This window comes from Gadus morhua, chromosome 2, assembly GCF_902167405.1.
Source record: "Gadus morhua chromosome 2, gadMor3.0, whole genome shotgun sequence".
Taxonomy (NCBI): Eukaryota; Metazoa; Chordata; class Actinopteri; order Gadiformes; family Gadidae; genus Gadus; species Gadus morhua.
Window position 1 is genome coordinate 14,098,288 of NC_044049.1, and position 20,743 is coordinate 14,119,030.

Below are 20,743 nucleotides of genomic sequence, written 5' to 3' on the forward strand. Positions count from 1 at the left end.
CCAGCTGTCTGGCAGGACAGCCTAGTGTTGGCAGCTGGTCAACTTTAGCTGAAAGGTTTCGAGTTCAAAACCCAATGTCTGCAGTATATGCATAGGCATTATATAGCAAATGGCCCTACCTCGTAATGACCTGTATCTGAACTCACTTAGTAGCTTTGAATAAAAGCTAATTGACAAGACCGTGAATATTTCCCCAAGTATAAAGAATATTTACCAAATTTATTGTTGAATAATGACAGGAGGCAGAAGCTGGTTTTATGTTTAATTTCACAGCCGGAAGCCCCTAGTTTAGAGTACAGTAGAAGTGGTAGTGTTGCTCAGCCCTGCTGTGTACAGATTGACCTTTCCGGGCTAAACTGGGTCTGAAGCAAATAATACTGAGAAGAAAACATTATGGGATATGTTTCATGGGAAGGAAGCTAATTGATTTAGCATAGATTTTTATTGTTTAATAAATTAATATATTTTATTTTGTTGGGAGAACACAAAGTCATAATGCTCTATTGACCTAACAAGCAGCCCAGAGAATCAAAACAGACAAAACAACTAAATAAATTCACAAGCACATTTCATAAATGTGATAAATTATCAACACACACACAACAAACGCAAACATTAAACAGCAAAAGATTCTACACACCTAGGTGATGAAATGTAGGTGAATTTGAGTAAACCTCATTGAAAGATACGGTATTGAAAGCTAGAACTTCAGGGGAGGATTCCAGAAGGATACAAAATCTGAACACCGAAATGCGTTCAAGTACTCAGAACTGCAGTTGTTATGGGGTTTGTACAGAGATCCGAAGATCTCAAGTCAAGTACTACTGTTATGCTGACGTACTGCAATTTCCAGCACTGACACATCAGAGGGCTCAACGGGACGGAAACCAAGGTGATAATATGCATGTTGTCATTCAGGCAGAAGGAACAGCGTTCCCTTGGCTGTTGTAGTACTCGTGACTGACTCCGCCCACATCCGAGTGGAGCAACCAATTAACAAGTCCCAACAAAATGTCCAGCTGTCCACTTGGATACCATTCTAACCAAACTGCCCAGCAACAGCTGATGTCATACTTTTGCAACACATCTTTAATGAGCCCTGCACAATAAAACAGGACTTGATTCTTGTTGTGCATATTGACATATGCACTATACACACATATGTAATGTACATTTTTGTGCCTCATTTTAGTGACGTGCTTTCGAAAGTATTGAGCAATTAGACGATGCTGATGATGGAAACAATTTCACCATTACATAACTCCAACAGTCTGAGATCTTCTCCCCATAATCACCAATACCAGCATCATCCTCTTCATCATCGCTCACGTCTTCACTTGCGCAGGAGCACACCGGTAGGGTCGTTCATCCATCCACTCATTCAGTCATTCCTTGAGGGGGGCTTGAGGGCCAATGGGGGGGACACAGGCACAAGTAGAACTGAGGCAGATACAGGGAGAGAGGATGTAAGTCGAGAGAAGGTAAGAGGAGAGTTAAGGAGAACAGACAGAACCGTTGACGAGATGATGCGATGAGATGGGAGAAGAGAAAAGGAGAGAAGAGAAAAGGCAAGGAGACTAGTAAATGAGGAGGAGGAGAGCAAGCTGGGTGAGGAGGAGGGTGTTCTACACACCCACAGCGCTCCCGTTCTCTCTGGTCGGCGGGGGCAGGGGGCTTTGCTGGGTTGCTATGGCAGCAGGGACAATGGTGCGCGCCGGCTCCGTGGCGTTGCCCCTTACACTGATGTACTCCCATCCTCCCTGTCACAAATACACACACACACACACACGCACACAAACAAACACACACAAAACTGATAACTTTTACATCCAAGCATGTTCAGGACTTCGTTCTGTTTACTATGGAGTTATTCAGGAAACGGTTTCATTCAAATCAACTTGCAGTACATTCAGATTCAGATTTTAAAGAGGCCCTACAGCCATATATTAATGATACCCCCTAGCACCCCAAAGGGTGAAAAAACCTCTTAATTAACAAGGAAGACATCTTGAGAAGGAACGCAGTGTGGGGGATCCATCCTCCCAGGGATGGTGAGGAGCCATGGGGGCCATAATTAACATACATAGTAGTTAATTAAAGTAATTACAGGCAAGCATGACTTAAGTAGCTATGTGTTGGAGCATATTGCTCTAGGAAGAAGTCACTGGGGATCAAACCCACGCCCTTTCATTGCAGGGAGTCGAAAAAAACCTGAACATTAATACAATAGGTATGCCGAGTTGGCACGGCAACTGTGGGTTGAAACCTTCCACGACTTCAGGTTCACGAGTCAATCTCACCAGTGCCAACTTCAAACAGCCCACAACGGGTCGAGTGTGTTGGCCGATACACAGACAGGTAGAGTGCCGGCTGACATGGGTTACTGATATGGTTTAGCTGAGGGCTCACCCCTATCCCGTAGTCCCAGGAATGGCCCTTGGGCTGCATGGGCCCCACGCCCACCCGGTGGCAGAGCGTTCCCGGAGCCTCCGCTGGGAAGCCCTCGACCCCATCTGCTACGGCCCACACCTGGGGGACAGGGAGAGGAAGCAGAACCCAGCAAGACTCAGCTAGTTAGTCCATTGAAATGTTAAAAATACAGAAAGAAATACAGCATAGGGAAATTATCTATATATTTTTATTCAATCAAATTTCTTGACTGAAAAAAAGAATGCAACATCCATCCATTGTAAGATCCATCTTTCAGTACTGAGGTTACTAGTGCTGATATTGACCTGGTCCAGTGGTCCAACAGACACCTTGGTCACGTTGTTGGAGATGAGCTCCCAAGCAGAGCCCTGGGGGTAGCTGGGTGTCAGACCCTGTCTGTACCACAGATTACCTGGAGGGAGGGGGGAGAGGGAGGGAGAGGGAGGGAGAGGGAGAGGGAGGCAGAGAGAGAGGGAGGCAGAGAGAGAAAGAGATTCACTTCCAAGCTGAAATCAGAGCAAATAACCTGTTCTACTCCAATTCTAATTCATTCTGCTCCACGGCAGTGATTGGCTACTCACTGCTTTCGTCCACGGCAAAGACAGAGGTCCTCCCTACAGACAGCTGCCTCAGGGTCTGCCTGGGGGGGCTTGGGATGTGGTACCAGCACTCTCCTGCAGGGGCACAGACTCATTTGAATTCCTGAAACATCTATACATCTATACATCTATACATTATGATAATCTAAACATTTCGAAAAAAGCTGATTTTAGAAACAGATTTGTTTAGAACCTAGTGTTTCTTCATATAGAGCAACATTTCAACATTTCTATAGACGTTTAAATCATGCCAAAATCAATAAGTAAAAAAACATAATGTACTACACATTTACTTTCATTATGCAATTTCTTTGTCAGATTACTGTATGTTAGATTTATTAGTTTGTTTTGTTATGAGTCAGAAAATGTCTTAAGAGCATTACGTTTAATGCCAGATGGGGAATGCATGCTTTACATTTAGTCAGCATTACAGAATTATTATGTGTTCCAGGAATATGCATTTCCTATGCGTTTCTATTCAGGGCTTGTTTACATTAAAGATCTGTGCATGAAAATGTGACTTTATGAGGTTTTCTAACATTAATATGAGCTCCCCTAGCCTGCCTATGGTCCCCCAGTAGCTAGAAATGGCGTTAGGTGTAAAATGAGCACTGGCGATCCTGCACTGCCTTTGAAAAAACAAAGCTCAGACGTGCTGTTTTAGATTTTTTTCCCCATACAGGGACATGTCACCTCCCCTTGCTCTGCTTTGTCCAATGAGCTACGACCGTGCGAGCGGCACATGTGTGTGTTTGATTTGACGACGGTACTAGTGTTGCTATCAGTAGCCTGCGGTGACCCTACATTTCAGTAGGGCAGAAACTACTGGCGTATGACCACACCCAATATATATATATATATATATATATATATATATACATACACACACATATATACACACACACACACACACACACAAACTTCACATCACTCACACCAGTGGTCCATATATCCCCTTGTCCTATTCACATACTTGCTCGAAAAAGTAGACATGGGAAACAAAACACAGCGTGTTTTGGATAATGTTTATGTCCGGTCTGTCTGGGCCAAGTTGTTTGATTTCTAACTTCTCCTCCAATTTAAACCTCTTAATTGTTTTTTTTAACAGAAACTCAACACTTATTCACAGGTGCAACACTGCTCGCCATATCTGCATCTGATATCGAAACGACGAAAGATACGGGGGGAATAATTTCAGTTAAAACAACGACAGTTCTAGAATATGACCATGGGGCAGATTACTTTACGACCATATAGGCGTCTTTAGCGCGGATTCCATTTCTTATTGCAGCCTGCAGGGTTATGCAATAAACATACGGAGGAACACGTCGCTGGGCTGTACTGCCCCACATTGCACGATACGTTAAACTCTAGAATCGCCCCCATCATCCAAAATTTGATGTCAACAGACCAAAATAGTCGGAAAGCCTACAGAAACTGTAGATAGTTAATGTGAAATTCACATTAATAAAAATATACTTTTTTTTTTGCAGGTAGTTCGCTGCCCCACCTTCCCATATGGACAGCACGCGCCAGGTTGCAATGACCACAAATAATGTTGTTTACAAGTAAATATTCTTGCTTATTAGTTTGAGATGAGTACAAATGAGATTTCTGATTTCTCAGCCTTTTTATTTGTGCGTTGCAGTTTCACCTTCTCCCACGTGCTTCAAATAAACCTGTGGGAGTGAGAAATACATCTGCAGAGTCTTGACGTTTTGGGAAAGAGTTTAGCTGGCCGTCAGGGACAGTAGACATACCGAGGACGGCACACTGTTAAATAAAAGATTTTCACATTGGAAATGAACAAAGTTATTCAAAACCATATGACAGACCTGCTGGGTTTTGGGGCGAAACGGACCCCCTATAGAACACAGCTCCATCCTTGGCAATGGCCCACACCTGATTGGCCCCTCCGATGGAGATGGACTTAAAGGGCTGGTCTGTACCCACGTGGAGCCAGGAAGTACCCTACATGACCGCACACAAAATCGATGATTATGATTGGTTGTTTATAATGACCTGTAGGTAGGAAGGAAATATATATATTTATTACTTATATATGCTATAGAATGCTCCATTCACGTATCACTCCGTAAGTAGTCCGGTAATTATCAACCCCAGCGTATTCGGTTGCTAAACGACGTCAACGTCTTTGGCAGACTATTTTTCTGCTGATCAACAATGAAAATGCTAACAAATACATTTCAAAATTACACAATGGGAAGTTACTTTTTCATTTTGGCAAGTAACGGCCTACTTATGGGGATAATGTATAGAACGCCGGTCATTATCGAAAATAAGCCCCAATGACCGGCGTGCTATACATTATCCCTTACATAATGTCATCACTTATACTTATTCACTTTTATGAAAATAAATGTTGGCAATGACCAAAACGTGTATTAAACAAACATGACATTGTTGTCTAGTTTGAAAAGTTATTAACGTTGGGTTTTTACATCCATATTTTGTCTGTATTTATAGTATAAGTACATTTCTACAACATTTTGATCCGTTTCATGTAATATTTTGAAATATTTAAATATTTCAAGTGTGTTGTACAACTGGTGTGGCTGTACAACTGGAGTCAAATCCCATTACAAAACAGAAAAACCGTAGCTGATTCTAATTCAGATTCAGATCCTAGTAACAATGGTTTCCTCACTGCTGGGTTTTTTGGGGTGACGCCCAGGCGACACAGGACGTCCCCTTTGTCACTCAGGGCCCAGACCGGGACCTGCTCCATCCTGCTCTGGGCCAGGCAAGGCATCAGTGAGATGTCACTCAAACGGATGGGCGGGACCTGTTGCCAGTGTGCCCTAAGGGTGATCTTGCACTTCCTGTTTTTTTGGCAAAGATGAACAAGCAATCGTGGTCAATAAGAAGAGATTGACTCTCTCTCTCTCTGTGTGTGTGTGTGTGTGTGTGTGTGTGTGTGTGTGTGTGTGTGTGTGTGTGTGTGTGTGTGTGTGTGTGTGTGTGTGTGTGTGTGTGTGTGTGTGTGTGTGTGTGTGTGTGTGTGTGTGTGTGTGTGTGTGCGCGTCTGATGACCTTGTCCATCTCCTGCGTCGTACAAAGTCTTTCATGGTCTTGTGTCCATGGAACGTCCTGCTCACACATGGACACAAAGATGTCAATATTATACAGACAACTCTATTTACAAGCTTCAATCACACAAACTCTCTCTCGCTCTCTCTACAACGTACACAGGGAAGTCGGCAGCGTATTGCCAGCCATCTTTGTCTGCTCCCCCGGGGACGCTGTAGTCCACCACCCACTCCGTCACCTGCAGGGAAGAGAAGGGAGATGATAAATGTTAGCGTACACTACACCTCTACTGTCCAATAGACCTCAATCAAACATATTCATGGAAAATCATGTGAGAGCCCGGTGGAGCAAAGCACAGGGGGCTGAAAGGATGATGCAGGTTGACATGAGATATCAAACACAGTCACACACACACACACACACACACCCACAACAACACACACACACACACGTGTATGGAAGGCTAAAGGGTCATAAATGTCTGCTCAGCCGTGTGACTTGTTAGTGGTTCACCAAATGTCACACTCACGTAATGAAAACACATACTGACATAAATACAAAGAAGTATCACAGCCGCAGTATCATTTACGTTTAACATTTATCATTTAACAAACAAATTCATCCAATGAGATTGACAAGTGAGTATAATCAAGTCCCCCAATCAAATGACACAACAATTGCTGTGCTACCAGGTTTAAATAACTGGACAGAGGGCAGTGCAGCCATCAGTGGTAAAGGTTATCAGGACCAGCCCTCACCCAGCTCCACTGAGGCGAGGGGGGAGGCGTGCTGGCTTTAGTGCCCTCTTTAAGCCCACTCTCATCACTCCACATCGGCCTGTCGGTGGGCAGACCCCTGGTGGAGGACACACACACACACACACACACACACACACACACACACACACACACACACACACACACACACACACACACACACACACACACACACACACACACACACACACACACACTATTAAAATATGCTTTTAATCGTACAGTAAGCAGCCAACCTTGCTCAAGGATGCCTACAGGTAGGAATGCAGACATTGGGGGATCAGACCCAATACCTTTCAGCTAGGAGTTGAACACGCTTACCAATACACTCTATACTTTAAAATCCCAGGCCTGATTAAACACCAGCCTCATAAAATACCATAGCATAGTAGAACACTGGGACTTATAGGGGTGTATAGTGAAAATGCTTACTGTTCTATGGGTATACCTATCTGTGTATCCAGCCATTGGATTCCATCTCTGGTTTTCATACACGTGAATACACCGCACGTCTGTCTGAGGCTGCATCTGAACTGCAGCTCCTTCTGCAAAGATCAGTGAGTTAATAAACACATCCATGGCTGAAAAGTACACGTGCATTTTTGGGAAACAATTTTTTAAGCGCTGAGAGCTGATTTATTGATTGATGATTATAAGTTGCTGATACAAGTTCAATCTCTTTATTCAAATAAAGCGGACAAAACACAGCACAGCGCAAAAAAAGATTTTGCAATCAGATCAATCAGAGAATTAGATGAATCAATCTAAAGAGCAGAGATAACACATTTTTCGTGGTTGCTATAAGTGACAAGACCCATGTGTACATAAGGGAGGGCTTTAAAAGAGAGGGCTAGGTTACCCGGGATGGTGGTCTGGCTGTAGACCCAGGCGGTACCGTCCCACCCAATACCCCACACTAGCCCGAGACTGTTGGACTGGACACAGCGCAGATGTCCCGGGACCAGCCGCCAGAACCTTGCATCCAGCGGAAGCCATTGTTAGCGTTAGCAGCACAGTGTTCGCACCCAGCATTAGACCTTTGCTTAAGCAAAGACAAACAGAGCTAGGACAAAATGCTAGCAAAGAGTTAGTATCCAGCATTAGCCACACCTACCTCCAAGGTGAGCAATTGGTCACACAAACACACACACACACACACACACACACACACACACACACACACACAATCATTTCCAAAAGCTTTGCTGGTTATTAATGGTCTCTATTTCTAGTGGTCTCATGGAAAGCAGTTAGGACTAAGAAATCATGGTGACCAGACAGAAAGACATTGTGAGACCGACAGACAGACAGACAGACAGACAGAGGCAGAGAGGCAGAGAGATAGACGAGCTCAGCGCCTCACATGGCTTCACAGGCCAGGGGGTGTGACGTGGTCTCTAGGAGGGTGGAGGGCTCGTGGACCATGATGTCCCCCTTGGAGGTGGTGGACCACAGGGCCTGTCGGGATGGGGGGCCGCGGATGCCCCTCCACTCACAGCAGCACTGGGACAGCAGGGACAGCTAAACACACGGGGACAATGACAGACACACACAGCCAGGATACTGGGTGAGAATTTATTCTGTGCTGACGAAGTTTTCAGGTTCGAAAAAAAATAAAAGAATACACCTTCATTCTTCCTAAACTATAGCTTTGATATAATTCAGCCCTTTTAAAAGGAACGGTGGTATGCAATATGTAATCAAATGAACAACCGTCAAAAAATCCAACCACTGGCGAAGCAACATTTCTTGTGGAAGAGTGGTTATTGTTAAACTCTTTCCTGATTGGTCAAAATGGTCCCAGGTGATCCCAAGTCAATTCCCTTAACAAGTGTGGCACCTGGAGCCTAACAGCAACTTCACAACTGTGTTTAAGGTATTTAACTATTTAGTAGACGCTTCATCCCAATCTTGCAGACTTGCAGTGAATTCAGATACCTAGCCTGTGTTGCTAAGCTGCCCCCCCCCCCCCCTCACCCAGTCGGTCATGTCCTGGTCCGTGGGGGCCGCCAGCAGCAGGGGCCCTCGCCGCCTGGTCCGCTGGGCAGTGTACACAGAGAAGGCGTGGTGGCAGTCCCCTAGCACCGGTACCATGGCCGTCACCTCGCTGACGAACACATGCAGGTACTGAGGTGGAGGAGAGAGAGAGGAGGGTCCACAGAGGTGGTTGAGGCATGGCGTGATAAGAGACAGACACAGAAATAGGGGAGGAGTTTGAGATGACAAAAATACTGTTTTCATTGGATTGGATCAACGCTCTAGAGCAGGGGTGCCCAACCTTTTTCGACCCAAGATCTACTTTTCAAGTAGCCAACCTCCCGAGATCTACCAGTCAAACCTACCTTGTGTGGTACGTTTGACTGGTAGATGACTGGGGGGGGGTGGTGGTGGTTTGTATCGTGGAGGGGGGGGGGGGGGGGGGGGGGGGGTGGTTTGTATCGTGGAGGGGGGGGGGTCGGTTTGTATCGTGGAGGGGGGGGGGGGGGGGTAGTGGTGGTGGTTTGTATCGTGGAGGGGGGGGGGGGGGGGGGGGGTGGTGGTGGTGGTTTGTATCGTGGAGGGGGGGGGGGGGGTGGTGGTGGTGGTTTGTATCGTGGAGGGGGGGGGGGGTGGTGGTGGTGGTTTGTATCGTGGAGGGGGGGGGGGTGGTGGTGGTGGTTTGTATCGTGGAGGGGGGGGGGTGGTGGTGGTTTGTATCGTGGAGGGGGGGGGGTGGTGGTGGTGGTTTGTATCGTGGAGGGGGGGGGGGGGGGGTTTGTATCGTGGGGGGGGGGGGGTGGATTGTATCGTGGAGGGGGGGGGGGTGGTGGTGGTGGTTTGTATCGTGGAGGGGGGGGGGGGGGTGGTGGTGGTGGTGGTTTGGTGGGGGGGGGGGGGGGGGGGTGGTGGTGGTGGGGGGGGGGGGGGGGGGGGTGGTGGTGGTGGTGGTGGTTTGTATCGTGGTGGGGGGGGGGGGGGGGTGGTGGTGGTGGTTTGTATCGTGGAGGGGGGGGGGGGTGGTGGTGGTGGTTTGTATCGTGGAGGGGGAGGGGGGGTGGTGGTGGTGGTTTGTATCGTGGAGGGGGGGGGGGGGGGGTGGTGGTGGTGGTGGTGGTTTGTATCGTGGACCTACGGACTTCAGTGGGGGTTTCATTCCGTCTGCACACGGCGTCTTCTCAACAATAATCAATATTATCTACCTCCCACTTAGGGTGAAAATGATAGGTCTTAACTCGTTTCCCCTCAGCCATGCCAACGTTTAGGACTGCGTAACTACTGTTGACGGCTTTCAACTACTGTTGACAGCGCATGCGCTACCGCACGTATATGTCCCGCGCAATTTTTTTTTTCTTTTTTTTTTTTCACCCCGCGATCGACTTGGGATCTATCGGCGATCTACTGGTAGACCGCGATCGACTGGTTGGGCACCCCTGCTCTAGAGGGAAGATTAGAGCAAGATATTAATCAATGATTCAATGTTACTGTTAATGAAGCAAAATAGTGGTGTCCTTCAAAAAGATGCATAGAAAAGTAGTTCAAAACATGTTGTAAGGTAGGGAGGGAGGGTGGGAGGCAGGGAGAGAGGGAGAGAGAAAGAGAGAGAGAAAGCAGAGGGCGAATGAGAGAAGAGATAAAGTTGAATGCAGTACCTGTAAACACTAACCCTAACTACTGATGGTGAGTAGCTGAAGAGTCAAGTGGATGTTTGGCTCGGAAACGTTTCCTCAAGGGGGAATTACATTATCAGCTGGTCTGACTTCAACAACACAGCAAAAGGACAAGCAGCTGCGCAGGGGACCTGCATTGTCTGTTGCTCCCGTCCAACATCCAAACCGGGTGGTAGGTAAACAAGCCTTCTCTGGGTGGAGAAGAGACAGAGCTAAGAATACATCACCCGCTCCTTGTTGATGTCTTTGACTGAACATGAAGGGGTAAACGACATGCAGCAGCTGCCTTGGTGCGGTCACAATTAGAGGGTGAATGAGGTACAAGCACCACCACCACTGCAACCAGTACCATCACTACCAGTAGCACCACCGCCAACAGTGGCACCCTTACAACCAGGATCACCACGACCACCGCACCCGGTACCATTACTACCCTGGAACAACCAGACAACAACAAAGTTTCCCTTTTGGGACAATAAAGTTAAACTGAACTGAACTGAACAACCAGAACCATCACTACCTGTTGCATCACTACCAACCCTACCACCACTAAAACCATCACAACCTTCCCAACCACCATCACCAAAAATACTTCTACCACCACCACCACCACCACCACCACCACCACCACCACCTCATCAACCCCCCCTCCCGTATCCCCCACCACCAGTGGCACCAACCTTCTTCTCGTCATACTGGGTGTAGTAGATGAAGAAGATGCAGTCCTTCCTGCCGTTGCAGTCCGTGGACTGCTCCAGAGCTACGCTCACATCTACCCAACGCTGGGGCTTCCAGTCCCTCCACCAGCGAAGAGCTCCACTGCGTATCCACACCGACTGCACCGTAGGACGCAGAGGTTCATCCCATTAAAGTAGTGTTCTAAAAAACATATACTGTAGTAGTTATATTGGTATGGTATAACAGTCCATGATGATTGTAAGGTTAAGTGTCTCACTTAACCACAAAAGCAGTTTTCAGTGCGATAATTTCCAATCATAGCAAACTCATTTTATACAGAAATGTGGGATGGGAGGATACTAATAACAAGCTGTATCAAAAATGCAAAAACACTCTTCAGTAATATAATTATAATACAATTACATTATATTATATTATATTATATTATATTACATATTTCCTTCTTCAGTGCTTGAGCGAGGCCATGTGAGTAAGAGGAGAGTAGGCATCCATCTTACGTTGCTACGCTCAAGGGGCTTCTTGCTGACTTCCTGTCTGGGGAATTCCTTCTGTCCACTCCAGGCAGCTGATTGAACAGGAGTCAGCGACATGGAGCTCCTCAGAGCACCTGCAGGACACACACACTTGTGACATGCTTGATAGATGGGTAAGACAGACAGGTATACAACAGACAGACAGGTAAACACCAGGTAAGAGAAAGAGAAGAGATCAGACCTCCAGGGTGGTCATTTCAGTTCATGATGAACTAGGATTGCCGCAGTCCGATGAATAAAAGTCTAGCAATATATGGGCCAATCAAAAAAGCATTATCTGAAGTATAATAAATAACGCTGATAAAAGAAAAACAGATATCAGCACGATCGCAGGAGATGTTTTTGCTTTACTCGCCCCTGGAATTTGCAAGAGCGAAGAAAGCAAGAGCCGCACTCAGCCAAAGCCAGAACGATATTTATTGCAAATCGACGATGTGAACATCTAGCTGGTCTCATGTGGCCACCTATCTATACCTATTTGTGTTTAATTATTTTACTGATCCATTTCTTGCATCAAAGACGATGAAAAAAAACTTTTGAGGGCCATTGAATTCCGTTCGTCCCTACCTGTGGGGCTGAGCCAGCTTATCAGAGAGCTGGCGTCTACATCACATCCCCCTCCAGAGATCCAGGCCCACACCGGGGCATCGGACTCCCCCGCCCCCGGGAGAGGGTCCAGACCGAGGGGGTAGGTGGCTGCCGCCCCGGCCCCGCCCCCTCCGCGCCCCATCGACGTCTCCGCCGCTCCCCCCAATGTCTGGCCGCTCCTGGCCGCCTCCACCCCCTCTAGGTCCACGGTGCTCCAGGGAACAGCGACCGCTCCCTGGCCTGCTTCTGAGCCGCTCCCCAGTGTTTGGAGCGGGGTGGTGCTGTTTGGAGAGGACGAGGGGGCGGCTCCAGCGGATGACAAGGGCTCCCCACCCCCCTCCCCCGGGGGGGCCTCCGAGCGGGACCGAGGGGCTGCTGCTGGGGATCTCTCTCGGTCCGAGACCAGGCTGGTGATGAAGCTGTCGCTGGTGGGGATGAAAGACTTGGGAGCGTCCTGGGTGGCAGGGGGGGGCGTGGAGAGGGTTTCGGCGGGGGCCGTCGTGGAGGCCTCAGGTGGGTCCAGAGTGGCGGCGGTGTCGGTGGTGTGGGTGGGCTGGTCCACGGGTCCCACTTCTGATTCGGAGTCGGTGCAGCTCAACACAGAACCCTGGGAGGCCTCGGTCAGACATCCCCCGAAATCATCTCTGTAAAACAACGCACACGCATACGTTACTTATGTGTGGTTGGTTGTGGTTGAAGGAAGGGTATTGGTGCTATTAGTTGCAGTGCTTGGAAGTAAAATAAAAAAGTAGTAGTAGTAGTGTATGAGAAGTAGTACAACAACTGAACAATTGAATATTGCTTAGCTAGTATTAATAGCTATATGCTTGCAGTAGCATTGCTTGCAGAGCATGAGAACTAGCAGCAGCAGTATTGCTAGCGATGATAGCAATAGTAGCATTACTAGCAGTGAAAGCTTGATTGCTAGTAGTAGAAGCATTGCTAGATGGGATAGCATGGTTGCTAGCAGTAGCAGTGAACATGTGTGTTAGCGGACCTGGGCGGGGCTAATTCCGTGTTGTTCCCCCATAGGGCCAGGATGGGAATCCAGCCGCTGCCGCTGGGCTCAGACGCAGTCACGCCCATCCTAAAATAAAGCCCTCGGTCCTCACCCACGGCCCACACCTGGCACATACACACCCACACAGACATGTGGACACACCATACACATACATAAACACACACACACACACACACACACACACACACACACACACACGTATACATTTAAACAAAGTAAGTCAGATAACGAGAGGGACAATACCGTAAACCCACTCAAATTCACACAAACGCTCACCTGCTGTTTTCACCGGACACATTTAAAAAACAATTTTCAATGGTGTTTATTAAAACACCAGGCCACGTTGACGTTTGCATTGTGGTCAGAGGTCATCTAAACCTAATCCTATCCTGACGGGCCAGACACAGGCAGGCCGGCGCTACTTTATAAGGCCATACGCTGTACGGCCGGCTCCCACAGCGGGCTGTGCATGGGCAGCCACATATCCATAACCGTTGGCTTGGAGTATGAAATATGGGCTATGATGAGGACAGCTAGCTCTAATTAGGGAGTGTCCCATATGTCAGGCCGGTAGAGGGGGATATATATGGCCAGGCTCAGGGTGCAAGTAGTGCCGGGGGGCATTGACAGAAACGGCTGGCCCCGTGCTCGCGTTTCAAGACAGCCGAGGGCACGGGTGTGCGGTGGGGGGGGGGGGGTGATGTGTATGCGCTTGTTTGTCTGTGTGCGAGTATGAGGCATGTGCCAGCAGAGCCCACTCAGCAGTGAGACACAGAGCCAAGACAAGACAAGATGCCGCCTCCCCCCCCCCCCCCCCCCCCCCCCCCCCCCCCCCCCCCCCCCCCCCCCCCCCCCCCCCCCCCCACCCCCAAACAACACCACCAGCACTATGTCCCCCTTGCCCCACTCCCTACCTCCAAACACCCCTGAGCCTTCCTGACCCAGCCTGATATGCAGTGAAACCCGAAGCGGTGGTAAGATGAAGCGGTCCCAGCATTAGAGAGCCAGGTGTAGAGACGCTGAGTACTGGAGGCAGTACACTGAATGCTTTGCAGTACATGTACTGTTGCAGGGAGTGTATTGTGTTGTGTATTGTGTGGTGATCATAAAGTCTTCATCACACTGAATTGCATTTGCTTCACATTATACATGCACTGGGTGAATGGTGCTGGTGTTTTTGTTGCATCTTTAAAAGGTTAAGGATAAATGGGTAAAAATAAAATTATAAGATAAGATAGTAGATACTAAGATTCAACAATCACCTCAATCAGTGTACCTTATGACTCCTGGACAGGATATTTGAGTGTCACACCAGAAAGAACAGGATGCTTATAAGAAGAAGGAAATATTATTGGAAAAAAATGTATGCATGCATGAATAAATAAATCAGTGGAGGCTTCTCCAGTGAGTAGAGAGGTAGTGAGGAGAGAATAAAAAATGTAGATTGCCCGGACTACTGTATTGAATTAATGCCTTTAAATATGAATACTTTAATGCCTTTACATATGTAATGTTTGTTTCCCTGGGTAAAGGGACATTAGCACCCCCTATCGCCTATTGAAAATGACTGCTTGAGGTCGTTCCTCCCTCAGCCTCCACTGACTCCCATTCATTTCCCCGGGAGTGTTGGCGGCCGGTGAATAACATGGGGTTCAATGGGAGAGAGGAGGAAATTCCTCCTCTGAGTGGGTGTGACTAGCTAAGGGGTCTGAATCGCGCCAAAGTCTATTCACGAGGAGACCTCTGAAGAACGAGTCCCATCTCCGGCGCTCCAGCTCCCTCGGTCAGGTCAAACGTGCGCTGAGATCCGCGCTGAGACTACCTACTTTTCTGTACTCCTCCGTTGGGTTACCAAGCCGTCTGAAAGGGTGCCGAAAACGTGGAGCTAAACACGTCGTAATTTTGAAATCACTTTGAAAAATGCTGTTTGGTATGACTGGTATTGCAACACAAACAGCGATGATGATTGACTTGATCTATAAATAAATAAAGGTCATGGGACCTTTAACACCATGACCAACATTCTGAAACAACCACTAACATCCACATTTGCCTCAAACATTGTGAGGCTTACAACCCATGTTAATAGTTGTGAAATAATTTTCTTGTTGTTCTTTTAAGCGTTTGTTACTCTGACCATTTTGTTTGCTATTGTGGAAAGGATGTTAGTGAATGATTCATGATGAGCATGACGTATTTTAAATGGCATGACTTTTGTTCTTTTGTCTTCATTTTTCTTAAAACAACTGTAGCTGAAAATAAACTAAAATAAACCCAACGATAGGCCAAGATTTTTTTATTTAGTTTTACAAATCAAGAATAGGCCTGATTTGACTAATTGGCTTTGCATCCTTTCCTTCTGCCTTTGTATTCCAAGACATGCTGCTCACCAGCTTTCAAAGTAGAATGCTGCCACTGGTGGATTTTTATCTATTTTATTCACATAATTATCCCTCCCTGCTATTTTGAAATGTATTTATTTATTTATACAATGTCTTGTTGCATTTTAGCTTGTGTTTTTCTTGCTTGTTTATGTGTCTTGTCTGTACTACCGCTGCTGGAATTTTGAATTTCCCTGAAGGAGCATTCCCAAGGGATCAATATGAAGTATCTATCTATCTATCTGTCTATCTTTTGTAGTTCACCAAAACACCGTGAAACAACTTGAGTCTCCCATACTTATTCCACCATACGCCACTAACAGTGCAAGCAGGCCAATGGCAACCAAGCATGCAGTCCTACCACCAGCCGCCACTGATATACAGATATTTACAGATAATATATCTTTATTCAATATCTAAACATATTTTCCGTATATTTTTCTTATTTAGTTTAAACTCCAATTCTGAATGGAAATCTCCTATGACTTATGTGAGTACCAAACGGGTTTTTTGGTGCTTCCTACTGTATAGCGCTAGTGTGATATGGTTGCGGGAAGGCATTGTAAAGTGATTCTAAACTTTGTAACAGAAGGTGGTGACACGCGCATGTCGGCAAAACATTTAACAACCTGGTCGTGGAGTCCAACGTCCACCATCATCATCTCCCCTCCGATGCTGATCCAGCCCGAGCCACAGGGGTTATGGGAGTTGACGCCACGCCGGAACCACACCTGAAGTCAGGCAAACACACAGCAAATCAACCAGATCCATCAAACCTTAATTTTTACTTTTAGTCAGTTTGGATTCCACATTTTATTGCATTTTGAATTTACTTGCATCCGTGTATACTTTCACATACATCTCCGCGTTAGAAGCGTGCGTACCGTCACCATTAAGAGCCTGTATACCTCCACATTAGCGCCCTGTATATATCCCCTTTAGGATACTGCATACCTATACACCATGACAATAAGGGCCCTTTATCCATGTACCTTAAAGTCCTTAGTCACCACCCAGACCACGCTGACCCCTACTGCCACATGGAGGGCCTCCACCTCCTTTCCAGGTGTTTCGACCTCCACCCAAGAGCTCCCTGACAGGCCAGGAGACAAGGGGGCGCAGGAGGATGTCCGGTTTAGTATCTCACAGCACGGCACCTTGTACTCTTATGTACAGTGTTGCTATGTATCTGTTATGGGCCTCTAATGGATTGTTATAGGTTTTTGTTGTATGTATACTTCATGATATAGATTGCACCTTTCTGTTATTGCCAACTCTATTGCCATCTCTCTAACAATTTGTTGTGCATGTACACAACAAATTCACCCTTAGATCAAATAAAACTCTATTTGAAACAATTCTATTCTATTCACTTAAAAATGCTCAACCATTCTGAACCTCCTGCATATTTATTATTAGCCAGCACTGATTCTTTTTCTTTTTTTTTGTGATTTTAGCTGATTTGAGGACACACCGCTCCTAAAGATTTCCTGTTTGATTTAACTGGCCCAGATCCCATGAGACAAAAGCTGGTCAATAAGTCTCAATTACGTGCATCGATACATTTTTATCCGAAGTACCGTACAATACTTTGAGAGTGTATATTCTATCCTGCGTGATACAGCGGTAACACCCCTTACCCTGGCAGTGTGAACGCTGTGCTCTAGCAGTTGAGGTAGTGTAATCCTCTTTGGAGTGTTTACTGTGTGGATACTACATGAGGTATGAGGCCTGACGGGTCCAGGCGGTGTGTACCTGTGGGGCTGTCCAGGCTGAGGCCCATGCGCACCAACAGGTTCCCGTCCCACAGCAGCGCCCACAGCAGGTCTCCAGGGCCGGCACAGAGCTGGGCCACCTCCTTGGGCACTCCCACCTCCTCCCAGGAGGACCCCTCCGGGACCCGGGGCTGGATGCCCTCCCTGAACCACACCTGGGGATGGTGCACACACACACACACACACACACACACACACACACACACACACACACACACACACACACACACACACACACACACACACACTGTTTACACTCTGTTGGGTAGAATTTACAGTGGTAGACAGATAAGACCATCAATTAAAAGATCGCCATGGCCTATTGACCGACTGACCATGTGTTTGAAAGGTGGGCAGAGGCATAAGAGCATGGGGCATGCGTCAAAGTTTTCTTATGAAAGATCTTGAGGTCATATGCTGCTCCCTAGTGGCGAAATCCTCCTCTTAATAAACAGAACAGCAATGCCATTCCCTTCTGATAAGTATAGTATACTCACTGTAATGCATGTCTAGGTTTTTGCTGATCATGAAATTCAGATAGTTTACTCATTATGCACTTTAATAAGTGCATGTATGTTATTTAACAATTAAATAATAATATCATAATAATGCAAAAGAAATGAGGAAGTGCCTGAAGTGGTACTGACCTGGCCCTGTTGGGACACCCCCCAGAGACAAGGGTACCGGCCCGACTGGTCGCTCATCTCCCACCCCCCACAGCTGATGTCACACAGGGGCAGGGGGGCTTTCTGGGGCTGGTCCAGGGGGATCTGAGGAGCCACAGGCAAATGATGGACTGGATAGTCTGTCTGGTTACCATAGAGCTAGCCAGCTAGCCAAATGCTAGAAAGACATTTGGTGATTAAGTCATTGATAACTGTAAAGGTTCGACCAAATATCAATTATGTTTATCACTTTACCAACGAAACGCTAACAATATTTACTATCAAGTAATTTGTCAGACCTTGGCCCAGCTGCCCTGTGCAGTGTATCTCCTGTAGCGGATCCAGCGGCGGCGACGCACACATGAGTTCCATTTCTTCTCTGGAGAGAAGTTAGCAGGAAAGTCCACCGCATACTCCCAGCCCTGAGAGAGAGACATCGACAGAGAAGAGGTTTATATTTCATATTTTAGGTTTAATGTTTTTGCAAGTTTACATCATTTTGTTATTTGTCGTTATTTTTTCCTTTGTTGCTGTAAACTGCTTATTATCCATGCCAATAAAGCTCCTTCGAATCGAGAGGGAAAGGTTGACAGAGAAACAGAACTATATAGATGGAAAGATGATAGACATCTATATGTGTGTGTGTGTGTGTGTGTGTGTGTGTGTGTGTGTGTGTGTGTGTGTGTGTGTGTGTGTGTGTGTGTGTGTGTGTGTGTGTGTGTGTGTGTGTGTGTGTGTGTGTGTGTGTGTGTGTGTGTGTGTGTGTGTCTGTCTGCGCGCTCGCCAAAGGCATGCATGTCTGTGTGCATGTGTACGTGCGTGTGTTCAGGCACGCATGTGTGTCTATGTGCATGCATATGGGTTTTTCCTGCCACTCACCCCAGTCTGGCTGGGCTCCCCTCCGCAGGTCAGGTCCACGTACCAGTCCCCCTCCCATTCCCAGCTGTGGGAGTGGCACGCAAAGCTGTGGAGGGGCTGGGCGCTCACCCCCGTCACGTCGCTCCAGGGCCAGCGGTCGGTTGGCAGCAGCACGTCTGTGAAGCCCTCCACCGGGTTCCACCGCTACACACAGACACACACCCACACACACCAACGAAGAGATGGACCAGGAGGCCAGGTCATACAGGGTGTAAGCATAGGAACACGATCACCCTGGGATGAAAGTGTCTGATCAATGTATTGGAAATATTATAATCCATACACACTACTTAGATGTACCCCTCACTAGTCAAGTGAGGGGTAAGCAACAAATTGTAAGCAACAAAATCCCAAATATCTGCAATAATTATCATTAAAGTTGTATTGACATGTAATATATGCATGAATAGAGAAACACTTATTTCTTTTAAAGATTTATTTTTGCATTTGAATGCTTTATTATAGAGTGAGATAGAGAGGAAGGTATGGGAGATAGAGGGGAGGACATGCAGCAAATTACCACTTATTTCAAAACGTGCCAGAGAACCAGACTGCCAACCAGATATATTTTAAAATGTATGCAATACAATAAAAATCGGTGCAGCCGGGTTGCATAAACTCTTTTCATACCTGGTTTTCATACGTCTCCTCCCGGAAGCGGATTGGGGTCTCGCTTGGCATCAAGTTCAGGTAGACGTGGTGGTCGCAGCCGACTCCCCAGCTGCGCCCTTTCCCTGCACTCACACGCTTGAGCTCCAAGAGCTTGTCGTCCCCTCGCTGCCAGCGCCCACTGGCGGTGGAGAGGCTGTACACCCGTCCATACACGTCCACCGCCCACAGCAACGTTATGGGCATGGTGGTGGGCCTGGTTATAGAGGTAGTAGAAGCTGGGTCGAATCTCCGATCATTCAGCGGCTATTCTGGGTTTTAACTTCGTACTATCACGATCTTTCTTGTTTCAATTGGAGCCACAAAGCTAAACAGGTAGACTAGGCATGGTCATTCTAAAATATAGGTAGGTAGTAGTACAGGTTCATAAAGAAAAGTGTAATAACAAAAATGTAGATGGGCTATAAACTTAAGGCGTATTTCAATTCAGAATCGATAGCCAAATAATGGCGCAGAGACATTTGTGCTCAAAGAGCATAGCCTACCTGAGTACTGGTATCCGATCCGTTGTTGTCAAGGGAATATCAACAGACGCGTCATGCCATCAGGTACAGCCGATGAGTGGCATCTCTCCTGTTTGGAAATTCTTGCATTTAAACCGTCTCAATAATACGGGTCTATGCGTGTCTTGCATAAAATGCATTATATATTTGTTTTCAGGGATTCCTGTACTGCAATGACGGCTATAAGCTGTTTACATGGGATAAGCTTTCCAACAGTTGTCCCACATGAACTACAACAACGCACCAAAGGGTTTACTTACGTATTGGGTTCTTTGATGCACGTTTAGAGCCTTTGACCAAAAATTATAATTGTATAAACCTCCCAGTACTGATGATACATTTACATTATGGACCAGAGGTATTATTTATCTCTCAAACTCCGAATCCACAACAGGAAATGGAGGAGCTAAGTGTCTTATTGGCCGAAACGCTGCAGGTGCCGCAAACGTAATCGCTGATTGGTGGAACGGTTGATATTTGTCCGATGG

The 20,743-nt window shown here is 46.9% G+C and overlaps 1 protein-coding gene across 2 annotated transcripts; it reads right to left on the bottom strand.

The window, feature by feature from the left end:
* Positions 1-248: 248 nt before the first annotated feature.
* tecpr1b (tectonin beta-propeller repeat containing 1b) lies at positions 249-20,671 on the bottom strand. Of its 2 annotated transcripts, none has more exons than XM_030376929.1 (27): positions 20,516-20,671; positions 20,238-20,325; positions 19,714-19,948; positions 19,045-19,227; positions 18,465-18,587; positions 18,148-18,270; positions 17,481-17,655; positions 16,718-16,818; positions 16,355-16,456; positions 13,321-13,448; positions 12,303-12,967; positions 11,700-11,809; positions 11,184-11,339; positions 8,834-8,983; positions 8,220-8,377; positions 7,716-7,831; positions 7,305-7,398; positions 6,839-6,935; positions 6,239-6,318; positions 6,084-6,140; positions 5,698-5,872; positions 4,865-5,000; positions 3,012-3,104; positions 2,736-2,842; positions 2,410-2,529; positions 1,634-1,760; positions 249-1,440 (listed from the first exon to the last, which is right to left on the bottom strand). In XM_030376929.1, exons 3-27 carry the CDS (start codon positions 19,936-19,938, stop codon positions 1,382-1,384), a joined length of 3,660 nt encoding a protein of 1,219 aa, XP_030232789.1. In that variant the 5' UTR covers positions 19,939-19,948; positions 20,238-20,325; positions 20,516-20,671; the 3' UTR covers positions 249-1,381. The 2 variants fall into 2 exon arrangements, with proteins under 2 accessions (XP_030232789.1, XP_030232781.1); XM_030376921.1 differs by having other exon boundaries at positions 7,305-7,401; positions 20,516-20,670.
* Between the last annotated feature and the right edge of the window lie 72 nt (positions 20,672-20,743).